Here is a 12,748-nt window from a genome sequence, read left to right as displayed (position 1 = left end):
GAAAGATGGTCTCTTTAACATTCAGGGGAAACTGAACATTCTCCAATAGTGATGCAACAGATTCAGAGGAGAAGAAGGAAAGCAAAGGCTGAAAAGCCTCACCCCCTGCTCCTCCTCTAACCAACTGGATGCATAACCATAGCCATGAACCATTCACACCTGGAGCAGACCCCAGCATATTTATAAACTTCTTGCAAGCTATTACCACCAAGCTCAGCAGGATAGCTATTCTGGTCACTGCCCCTCTGCTGTAAAAATTACGTATTAGGGACAATACAAGAGCTATTTCTGGATAACGTCACCTAGGTATTTAACATTTATGTCAAGACTGAGCTGTGGCTGAAAGCTCAGAGGCATCACACCCCGCATTTCTTAGGGCTGTAGAGGAGAACTTGGGTCATTGATGCATTAGGTGCCCCATGGGGCAGAAATCTCCAGAAGAGTCATTGCTGAGTGCCCCTCTAGTGGCTCTGAGGGTGGCCATGTCTGTGGTGAAAATACTTCATTTTCATGTCTCTGAAGTAATTTTTTGGGTGGAATTGTTTCATTCTCATTAGATCTCTGAGGGTACAAGGAAATTCCTGGTTTAATTGGAGAACTTTACCCTCAAAGCTAGCTTCAAATATCAGCAAAGCTGATGCAGATTCAAGAAATACCTAAGCAGAAATGGCTTGAACTGTTCATGCCATCTCTTCTTTGTTGGTGTTTTAATCCTGGGTTGTGTTCACCTTTGGTATTGTTTGGCTGGTCCTGCGTTGGACCTTGCCAGGAGGGTGCTGCGCTTCTAGTAGTTTGTGGAGCAGCTAAAGGATGAGCTGTGGATGCCTGACAAACCTCTGGCCTTTGGGGCTGCTGCAGTGCAAATAACAATGAAGCATGGCCCAGAATGGAGGGAAGGGTCAGTAGGCACACAGAAGAATTGGGCCTAAGGATTCAAAGGGAAAAGACCAGGAAATACAAATGAAAGATATGGGTGAGGACTCAAGTACTCAATCCTAGATATAGGGGATTGCATTTGCAAATTCATTCCCCACATACACTATAATTCTTTTTATAAACTGATCACTCTGCCAAGTTGGTTTGCCATAACAAGAAGGTGCCTTTCTGTGGAACAGTGATGTGTAAAATACTGGATTCTAGGTTGTTCCAATTGTGGGCTTCCAAAGTTGAGAATAAGGAACTGTAATTAGTAAAGTATGCTTTCCCCCCAAGAACTAATAGTTCTTTGCTGAGCAATAGGATTAATCAAGAAGAGCTGAAACATTATCTGTCATCTTGTGTTGTTACCACTGTCATTTCCTGACTGCAGTGTTGGTACAGGTCCATACTATATTTTTAGGTTAAAAGAGTCTTTTTAGTGGAATGCTCTTTACACATAAAACCATACTGACTTCGAGGAGAAGGGTCTTCTCATTTGAACAAAGAGTTACATCAATTTTTTTTCATGTTGTCTACTTCCTTTGTCCAGTGCAGAACTTGTAAATTGATTTGGGGTCTTTGAAAATCAAATACTTAGTGAAACTAGAAGTATTCCTGTCAAAGATGTTGGAAGGCAAAGCTGAGTTTAGCAGCACTGCTCACTTTATACATGCATGAAGTACAATTAAGTGTTGATTTTAGTTCAGCTGAAGTGTTTCAGCACTGAAGAGGCTGAGGCTCAAGCAAATGTGAAAAGAAGGGTGGTCATACTTCCTGCCTCAAGTGGTCGTATTTTACTTCTTAGCTCTTAGAAACATTCTCCTATAATTAAAGCAGCTTTTTGGGCTTGGGAGGGGGGCATACAGAAAGTGTCTGACTTTCTGGCAGACTGTTCACAAGAATTTGGCTGTTTTCCTAGACTGAAATTCTGAGGAAATTCTGTAGTTGTTTGGGAAGTATTTTTCTGATATGGCATATCTGTGTTCTGAGTGGCATGTGTAAGCTGATTTGCAGCCCTGTTCATACATCTCTGTTTGGACATGGGTGCAACAATTACATTTTTAAAACCCCAACTAAACCAACCCTACCATTTTTCTGACCCAATATCCATAATGGCTCTCAGAATACACTGAGCTGAACTTCCTTGGAACATATTACTAGAAAATGGAATGGAAAGGAACCTCATATAACGCTGGGAATAGCAAACTGCCCAAGAAATTTCTTAAAATCAGGATTTGGCATGGGTTGTACTTACAATATGAACAAACTGTAAAATCTTCCTGGTGCTTCTGCATCCTGTTGATACCAAACAATACAAATTTGTGGGACATGAAAACAGTTGTGGAGGGATTTAATTACTGTCACTTGTGCATGGATTATTGCTTTGTTTAATTGAGTTGTTCTGCACCTAGTTGGCAGAGCTGAGATTTATTCTGAGTGTCTGTGCTTCTCTGCAGGGGAAGAGGCCCACTGAAGCACACGGCCGATGTCATCAACGCCGCCAAGGTGATCTCGGAGTCGGGCTCGCGCATGGACGTCCTGGCGCGGCTCATCGCTGACCAGGTGAGGTGGCACTGCAGGAGCCCTGCCCTGCTCAGCCACATGCCCCAGCGCCTCCCAGGGGCTGCTGCAGGAGTGCCTGGCACACACATCCTGTCTGAGCCTCCGTGGGGGTTCTCCTCTCCATGTGTATCTAGTCTGTTCATGTACACCCTGGAAGGGATGTGTACATACATCACACGTGTCTGGGTACACGCATCCGTCTGCACGGGGCTTTGTACGTCTGTGAATGTTTGTGAGCTCCCTTAAACTCTGAATTCAACATTTTAGACATACAGGATATATGAACATGTATATAGATACACATTTAAAATACAGATCTATTCATGGCTCCTTTAATTTATTTATTTATTTATTTATTATTAACATATCAAGGTATATGTCAGTATATCAATAGTTGTATAAAAAGCTGTTGTCCTGGGTTAACCCCAACTGGCAAGTGAGTACGATGCAGCTGCTCAGTCACCTACTCCTGGAACTGAACAAAAAGGAAACCTCATGGGTTGTTATAAAAAGTTTAATAACTTAAAATATAGTAGTAGTACTACTACTACTAACCTTGATGCTGAAAGAGAGGGGGAGAGAGAACTGAGACCAGAGAGAAAGAAATGATGCCCAGCACAATTCCCTAGTATGTGCAGACTGATGCCCAGCCTGTCCCTGAACAGCAGTCAGTCCCTTCCAGGTGAGTCCCCCATGTTGGCCAAGACACTTCATGGAATTGGTATGGAGAGCCTTTGGCCAGTTCACATCACCTGTCCTGGCCATGGTCCCCCCAGCTGCCTGCACACTGCTCACTGGCAGAGGGTGGGACTCTGAAAGGTCCTTGTGTGCCACCTTCCTTCCCATTCTTAATGCAGGAGAGCATGGGGCCAGCTGCTGTGGAGAGCATGAGCTCTGTACCAGGCAAAGGCAGCCAGCTCTGCAGGCAGCAGTGCAGAGGTTCAGGCTCATCCTCTCCTGACTGACCTGGGGGAATTAGCCAGCAGCAATGCAGCTGCTCCAGCTGAGCTGTGGGAACATAGCATAGAGGCACTGGCACAGAGCTCTGTGCTCTGGGCAGGTGCTTGGTCTCAGCAAGAAAGGACAGACTTGTCTGGCTCCACAATGGTTTGTTCTCCACCCTCTGCAGAATTACAAAATCCACACTTCTGCTGTACTTTCCTTCTCTGCCCCCCACCCCTAACACTGGCTGTTTTGGCCTCTGCAAATCTGCAGCTTGAAGTTGATTCTTCATTTTAAATTTAATTTTAATTTATAGTTATTTTAAGTAACTCTTATGAGCTACTTATCACCATGAAAAGCCAAGTGTTAGAGCTGGAAGATGTGCTTTATTTCTGTTGTTTAGATCATCAGATGGCTCAACCTCTCCCCAGAAGAGCCCAGCAGGAGCAGGGTAACTCAGCTGCCTGCCTAAGGGAGCTGCAGTCGCACGGGAGCAGCCCTGCAGCCTCCTCACCAGGCTGGCTGGGTCTCTTCAGGGCTGTACAACACCAGCAGAGGAGTGGAGGTGTCACACCTGAAGCATTTCTTCCTTTGTGGCTGCCTTTCAGGTCCAGGGCAGCACAGGACAGTCACCGTTCCCACACCCTCACGCACCCTCTCTTTTCCCTTCACTTTTTTTTTTCATATTCAGTGCTTGCTTTCCTACTTTCTAGGAAGCAACACCAGCCTGTTAGTGGTTGTCATGTGTCTCTCTGAATTCCAGATAACAAAGAATTTCTATTTTGCATCTATACAGTTGGAAAAAATAGGTAAAATGTCTGAATTCCCCAATTCCTGATCTTAACACGCTTTCTTCCAGCACTGGACAACAGCTGCTTTCAAGATTTTATCTATTACAGATTAAAATTCAAACCTGTCACTGATACACTGCAGAAAATGACGAGATAGCAAAGCCAAAGATGAGTAAGGGTCATAAATTCTTGTTGGTTTTTGGACACGGAATCCACTCTCACTGAAATATTTCTTCTATGAAAGAAAGATTTCAGCTGTATTAGTACAACCACTCCAGACTAGAAATATGATCAAATCAGTGTGAGGAGAAAGTATTAATGAACCACTAGTGGTGATAATTCTGTGTCCCCTCAGAGCTGCTGGGAAATGTGACATCATTCAGGTTATTGTAAGCCATTCACTGAGTTCACTCCAGCTCCTTGCCTTTGTCCTCAGTCAGAGCTTGCACACAGCTGGCACCTTGGAGCCACCTGACCCCTGGGATTCGTTCTGTGCATCTGAAGGACACTCCTTACTTACAGGTGTTGTTTGGATTTTAGATGCAGTTATACATTACGTTATATGCATTAAAACCAGAAAAATCCAAACACAAATCTGGACCAAGGCAGCCCTTCCAGTTATGGTGAACACAATTGCCAGTATTGCTAGGTAGGTATCAAATTTAGTAAAGAAACTCTTGCTTTGTTCATCTTATTACAGATAGTCTTAGTATGATCCTCTCATTCCTTGCATGGCTAGAAAGCTTTTAACTTCTGTTAAAAGAAGGTTTAAAAGGTTGGTTTTTTTTTTTTTTTCTGGCTGTGCAAAGTTATCCTTTAACTTAGAAAGCTGTTTTCTTTTCTCGTTGTCGTGGTTTTTTTTAATCTTGAAGGTATTTTCAAATTCCTTTTCTCAGCTGTTGTTTTGCCAGGTTTCCTATGCCCTGCACTCCTGGGGTCTTAAAATAAAATAAACTTTACATTCCTCTGGGCTACCAAAGAACTGTTCTCTGAATTTGGGCAAAACTGGAAAAGCCCTTCAGGAATTTGGTACTCAGAGTCAAACCAGTGCCAGTAGTGCTTTCCTGAGCAGCATTTGGACTTTTTAGTGGAGTATTTCACATGTTGCCTTTTGCTAACAACTGAATTCTGTAGCGTTTCTATTATGTGAAAAAAAAAGGATTGGTATGATTTTTATAGCTCCCTGTTGCTGTGTTTGAAGGGAAGGCATACACTGTGGTACAATTAGCAGAACTCAGGTGTATTTCAGTCCACAGTCACAAGCACTTCTGGGATGGCTCAGAGTAACAAGGGTGCAAATCCTCACAGTTACAGCATCAACAGCAACTTAGGCACATGAAGCACAAGTGCATTATAAATTCATTATCAGGAGATGTTCCCTTTTGTCAGAAGATTTTTGTTCTTTGTTCCTCCTATCAGAAGATTTTTGTTGCCTAATGTGACCTGGAAGCCCTAAGATAATGAAGGCAGTGAGTCCCTCACCCTGGGTTGCTGAAATGTGCTGGAGTGAGGTGCGTATCAAGAGCCTCCTGTGCTGCACCCACTAGGCTCCCAGTGAGGCAGGCCTGGCTGGGCTCATTCTGAATGCTGCTTGTAAGAGCTACTTACAGTGTCAGGGAAGCACTGTGTAAATAATCCCTTTGGGTGACAGAACCCCACTGGTGGAGCAGCAGAGCTGCCTCCTGTCCGTGCCCAGCACACATTTATAGTAGGTGGTGTGTGATTATCCCCAGTATTGACCCCCGTGGAGACAGATTTGGATTCTACAGAGAAATGCTTTGGCCTTGGTTAGCAAGCAGATGAAGTGAGAACAAAGCAAACCCCGAATGGTCTGTGGGCAGAAGCTCCTGTGCATTGTTCACACCCCCCGTGCAACTGCAGCACCACTGGCTTTTTTACTTGGATGGTGAGTGCTGGTTTCAGTTTGGTTTTAGTCACTGCATTATTTTACATTATCACATTGTTTGGATATTCTGTTGGCTAAAATAGCACTGCATCTTTGGGGTGCAGGTCAGTTCTGATGCTGCTCTTAGAGAAAGCCCTTGTTAGCAACAGCTGCTGCACGCAGGATGTGAGGGGAAAAAACCTCTCAGAATCTGATGGGCTCTCCAGTCAGGAATGTGCAGCAGTAACTGGTAACATCAATTACTGTGGGATGGTGAAACTCAGAGTTTATTGATTGTCCTTCTGTTGCAGCCTAGTGTTTGGTTTCGCTGGTGAGCAAGTGCTGCTTGTACCAGCTGCTTCTGAGCAATAGGTAGATGATTCCTTCTGCAGTGTCCTTCCTGCAGAACATTTGTTCCAACATCTGTTGATGGCTGAGCTGACATGCTACAAGGCATGAGCTTTCATTTTCTGGCCGGCCTGACACTCTGCTGCAGTGCTGAACCAGAGCTCAGGCATGGATCCACTGGTCCCTGCTGCTGCCAGGAGGTAGCACTGGCTAGTGACACAGCTCAGGAGAGCGTGGCCTGACTTCCATGGTGCTCCAAGCCTCCAGCAGGCATGCCAGAATTTACACAACCAAACGTATTTTTGATACACCTGACATGGAAAATAGTCCTTGGCAAATTTCCATTTGTTTGTCCAGTAATTTCTTTTACTTATGTAAAATTTTAATATAAACATCCTGTAAAAAAGATTTCTGCAATTTTACAACCTCATTTCCTTTTGTGCTCCTGGGAGTCGCTTTTAATGACCCCTGGGGTCTGTAATGGAGGAATACAGAACATGAGGCAAGCACTGATGTTAAGTCATATTAATTAATTTAAAATTGTACACTCTGACCATCCTTGTTTAGTGTTATCTTTTGCTAAGTGTAAAGCATGAACTTGCTGTTATTGCATAGCCATGAAGAACAGCATTGTCACACCAGCCCTTTGAACACACACTGTTGCTTCAGCAAAGCCAGGAGCTGAAATACTTTTGGAGTTTAGTAGAATTGGTGCTTTTTCTGGCTCCTGGTGGGTTTTGGATTTTAATCACTGACCACAATTCAACAAAACCACAGGTGATTGTTGACAGTGTGCACTTGGTGGGGATATGTCTTTGCTTTTCCAGTATGCAAAGCTGAGCAGATTTTCCTGTGGAAAGGAAGGGGCTGTATTTATCATGTGTGCACCACACCCAGCCCAACACCATGTCTGCAAACCTGCATGATCTCATGCTTATTTATCACTCTTACTCTTTCCAGCTGTGGGAGCACAGCAGGGGCTCACCATTCCCCTTAAGATCCCTTTATTCTGCCAGAGCAATGAGAATCAGCCTTAGAACAAATTCATACCCAGCCTTTCATGGCTGGTCTGGTACCCACAGAGCAACATTGCACTCCAAGTACTCCATGTATTTTGGGAAAAAAATTAGGTTACAGCAGCCCTGTTTTCATTTCTATAATATAAATCTGTATTGTTAAAAAAACTGACAATTTTTATTGTGACTTTTCCATAAGACATTCTAATTTTGCTGTTCCCTCACCTAGAGAAGATCTGCAGATTGAGTTCCATACAGTCTGACTGGAACACAAAAAAACCCCACAGATCAGGTTACAAGATAAAGCATAACATATAGATGTTAACATGGTTCTGCATATATGGTTACATAGCCCATGCAATCTGTTTGGATTGCTCTCATCACTGTTAATAGAGGTATTAGAGATCATCTAAGGACTGGAAGCGATTACTCTATACACTAAAGATATGTTTAGAAATACTGCTAAGGCAAGCACAGCAATGTTAAATACAGAGCTCATGTGGGGAATCTTAGGCTTCATCTGAGCTTCCAGCTCTAGATTAAAAAGCTTCCCAAGAGGAATGAGCTTTGCAGCCTGATAAACTGCAGTGAAAAGCAAGGTTTCAGTGGTCTGCAACTGGAATACTCCTCAGTGAAGTTTTAACATGATTCCTGAGATATCATTTTGAATCAGCAGTTACTGACATGCTTTATTTTTTTTTTCTTTTCAGTGCCCAGACCAGTCATGCAGACAGGATTTGCTAGCTTACCTAGAACAGATCAAGCTATACTCCCACCAGCTCAAGATCTGCAGCCAGGTTAAAGCAGAAATCCAGCATCTCGGTGGAGAGCTCATCATGTCTGCAGTAAGTACAAAAATGGCATCAAGGACTCTGTTAGTCAGACTAGGTGTTACATTTGAGTCGGGCTTTCCTGTGCTTGCAGCATGTTCCACTGTCACTCCAAATCCTGTTTTCTTTTCTAATACCTGCTTAACAGCGAGAATCTGTGACAGTGACACATAGAACTTCTGGCTTTAAAGGAATAGCAATCACCTTTTCTTGTAGAATTCTCACAGCACATTATCACTGTTATTCTGAAGGAGTTTGGTTTGAAGAACTGTAAGGTGCATTAGCTTACAGATGTGGAATATGCTCTCATGTGTGTGTCTGAACACAATAAAAACAGTCCTGGGTGGAGTTCCAGGCCAGAAAAAAATGCTGCAAGACATTCTACAGGTCTACAGAAATAAATAACAGGAAGAGCAAGGTGACTTGATTCCTGAGTGAATTTATTGATTTTGCTTGAATTTGCTTTAAGAGTTATTAGCTCCTTTACAGCCAAGTATCATTAGCCATGGAAAAGACATTTTGTGCTTTTATGGAACTTTTATGCACTTGGCCTCAGCATAGCCATCCATAAAATGCCTTCACATTCCCATGTTCTGTGACATGTTTCTACCTGGAGCACATAGGGTTGTGATTTCCAGGTATAAATCTGCCAAACAGCACCAAACCCAGGTAAGACACCAGGCACATTCCTACCCTTCACATACTTGGCACTGTGTTCAAGGGAGCTTCTGAACTCACATAGTTCAGGGTGCTCACTCTCTGTATCTCTCTCTGCCCAGCTGTTCCTCTGTCTGTGTTTGTACCTGTCCCTGGCTATCTGTGTTCATCTGTCTCTGTGTATCCTGATCTGTACCTGTCTGTATCTCTCTATACCTATCTACACCCAGTGATACCTGTCTCTGTCCCTCCATCTTTCTGTACCTGTCTGTGTCTGTATTAATCTCTGCCTGTCTCTTCTTTATCCACCTATACCTGTCTCAGGTTACCCATTTCTGTCTATCCCTTACTGTTCCTGTCTTTATCTACCCCTACCTATCTACACACCTGCTCTATCCCTATCTAGAGCTCTCTGTATTTATCTATAGCTGTCTATACTTATCTCTGCCTATCTGTACCTGTGTGTACTTACCTCTATGTCTCTGTCAAACCATACCTATCTCTGCCTGTCTGTACCTGCTGATACTTACCTGTGCCTGTCCATACCTGTCAGTACCTATCTATACCTGCCAATATTAGCTCTGCCTGTCTAAACCTGTCTATATGAATCTATATCTATCTACACCTCTCTCTGTGTACATCTATGTACATCTCTACCTCTGTATCTATACATATCACTAGTCATCTATACATGTCTCTATCCATCTATACTTACTGCACCTGTCAGTGGTTGTCACTCTCTGTCCTTATATATATCTCCCTCTCTGTACTTGTCAATATCTGACAAAATCTCTGTCAAAGATCTGTCTCCAGCACTGCCAATATCTCTGTCAGAACCTGTCAGAATACATGAGAATTTGTCAAAATGTGTCAGAATCTGCCAAAAATCTAACAGAATCGGCTAAAATCTTAGAGAATCTGTCAGGATCTAACAGAATCTGTGAGGATCTGTCTGTACCTGTCTCTATCTCTCAATGTCTATGTGTACCTGTCACTTCCTCTCCCTGTCAAAAATGTCTTTTATCTAGATAGTCAATATCTACCTCTGCTGACAAAATCTGTCAGCACCTCTCTCTGTCTGTCCGTATCTGTCAGCCTCTCTACCTGTCCATGTCTGTCTGTACCTATCTGTACCTGTCTATACCCACAGCTCTCTCTAGAGCTGCCTCTACCTGTGTCAACCTCTCTGTACCTATCTCTGCCTCTCCCTGTGCCTGTCTAGCCCTGTCTCTACCCATCAGTATCTGTACATACCTAGTTCTGTCTCTAGGCCTGCCTATCCCTATTGATCTTTCACTAAAACTATTATTACATTTTATGTGGTTTATAAATCATCGTAAATGAGCCTTTGTTGCTGAGGTGAGATTTGAAACACTCATTTCTGTAGGTTACTTGTGCTGGCTAATTTAAATGGTAATTTAGGCACCATTTTTGAACCTCTGGAACATACTGTTACCTAATTTTAACTGAATGTATAATTTCTGAAGCCAAAGTATTCAGAATGCATATACATTGGGCAACACATTAACAAAGTTTCTCTTCCTTAGCTGTTTCTTTTCACAAGCAGTTTTGTGACCAGTGTGGGTTACAGTAAAGCCAAATGTTGGAACCAAGTTTGGTTCTTGCTATTTCTGCCTCCTGCTGCAGAATACTCACACTGTTTTCTTTACCTTTTTTATTGTGTCACTCCTGTCAACAGTGCCTAATCTGTCTGGCGCAAAAATTTTAAATTCTAAAAATGAAACCCCAAATTTAACTTCATTGATAATCCCAAAGAGATGACTATAGATCCTAACCCTGCTTCAAGGAAGGACGGCGAGAACTTGTCCTGTGTGCATCCAGAAACTTTAGAAAGCCAAGTGCATGTTTGTGGCAGTGGGGAACAGAGCGACACGGATCCCCTGATGCATCCCAGGGAGATCCATTAATTGTATAAATCAGCCCCTTTTCATACCTTTAATTTTAACCCAACGTAGCTGAAACCAACCCGAGACTTTACAGAGTTTACCAGAAGAAGGGCCCCCATTGGCTGCCTCAGCTGCCACGCTGCTGTCCAAACGGCCTGCTGGCCAATCAGCTTCCTGCTCGTACTGCCCCACGCATCCTACCCTCCAATCAGCTTCTGCTCATTCTCTGCCCCCATGCATCCTACCCTCCAATCAGCTTCTGCTCATTCTCTCCCCATGCATCCTACTGTCCAGTCAGCTTCTGCTCATTCTCTGCCCACACATCCTACTGTCCAATCAGCTTCCTGCTTGTATTCTGCCCATGCATCCTACCATCCAATCAGCTTTTTTTTTTTCTGCTCATCCTCTGTCCGCACATCCTACTGTCCAATCAGCTTCCTGCTTGTATTCTGCCCATGCATCCTACCATCCAATCAGCTTCTGCTCATCCTCTGCCCACACATCCTACTGTCCAATCAGCTTCCTGCTTGTATTCTGCCCTTGCATCCTACCGTCCAATCAGCTTCTTGCTCATCCTCTGCCCATGCATCCTACTGTCCAATCAGCTTTCTGCTCCTATGCTTCTGCAGCCAATCACAGTCTCACACCCACTGCCTCTGCCTTCAGCCCCTCCCACGCTGTGCTGTCCCTGGGCACTGTGCTGAGCACCAGCCTCACCAGGGCAGTACTTATTGCCCCGTGTGCTGCACCACTCCCCTCTAGTCCAATGAACAGGCTTCATTTGGGAGCCAGTGGAAATGAAGAACGTGCTTAGAGGCATGAATGGCTTTGGGGGTGTTCTGTGAAATCAAGGGGAGATGCTGCAAGGTTGCTACTCTCTTAAATAGTCATTGTTGGAGCATTTTCTAAGATTGTGTTCATTTTTTTAAAATAATATGGGTGCTACATAGAAAAGAGTCAGATTGCTAGCCAGTGTCAAAAGAGACCTGTGCTCTCAGCACAGGCCTTGTAAAGACAGTGGAGACGTGGTTGGTGTCAGTGGTTATGAAAAAATTTCTAGAAAATTGAAAAAAGTCTCCCTGTCTTGGGAAGGGGAGGCCCTTTGTGACTGACTGTGCTCAACTGCCACCCTGCAATTAAAATTGTGGTTATCTGAAAATGCAGCCCAACCAAGCAGTGATGGCCTTTTGTATTAATTTAACTCTTTATGTTTTAAGTGCTTCAGTTTTAGAAGAATAGTGTGATTTACATTGTGCAGGTAAATTGCTCAGTCGAGAGGGAGAGAAATGCATTAGTGGTATAAAATGGCTGGTTATTGAATTGCTTTTCTTGAAAGCTGGAGCAAGTTCCAGTTTTGAAAGTGCGTGTGGGGGGGCTTTAGAAATTGATCACATTCCTAGGTTAGCTGGCCTTGAAATAAGTGACAAACCCAAGTTCTGTGTGGGACAGCAGAGGGGTTCTTCCCCCCCTTCCCACCTTGTCCCTGCCCAGAAAATAATATCAGAACTCCATTAGAAAATACAGGAATCTGTAGCTGGAATAGGAATATATTTTATATTCTCCCCAATCCTGATCTTGTCTGAATGAGAATCAGAAAAGGAGACAGCAAGCCCTTGCAGATAGTACAGGTTGTATTGTGCATTAAGTAAAAAACTTGTGAGTCTCCAAATACCCAAAACTGAATCCATCCTCTGGTTAGTGAAGATCTGCTACAGGAAAAAAAATATAGAAGGAGCATTAGGAAATAATCATACTCACAGGTTTCTTCTTTATTTGCTCCCCCCCTGCATCCATGAAGGTGTGAGCATGAATGACCCCCCTGGTCCTTGGGCATCCTCCCCTCCTCTGGCTGGCATTGGCTCCTCACCGTCCCTCCCTCATCTCCCACTCC

At 43.6% G+C, this 12,748-nt stretch overlaps 1 protein-coding gene across 2 annotated transcripts in view; it reads left to right on the top strand.

The window, feature by feature from the left end:
- CTNNA3 (catenin alpha 3) overlaps positions 1-12,748 on the top strand; it is a 422,479-nt gene that overhangs the window by 398,773 nt on the left and 10,958 nt on the right. For both annotated transcript variants that reach the window (XM_018920823.3, XM_018920822.3), the window contains 2 exons: positions 2,376-2,481; positions 8,174-8,308. In XM_018920823.3, the coding sequence (XP_018776368.3) occupies positions 2,376-2,481; positions 8,174-8,308 (241 nt within the window). The remainder of the gene's footprint in view (positions 1-2,375; positions 2,482-8,173; positions 8,309-12,748) is intronic.

Source organism: Serinus canaria, chromosome 6 (genome assembly GCF_022539315.1).
Source record: "Serinus canaria isolate serCan28SL12 chromosome 6, serCan2020, whole genome shotgun sequence".
In the NCBI taxonomy this organism is placed as follows: Eukaryota; Metazoa; Chordata; class Aves; order Passeriformes; family Fringillidae; genus Serinus; species Serinus canaria.
Note: the sequence above shows the minus strand (reverse complement) of the source record. Positions and strands in the feature narration are given on the sequence as shown.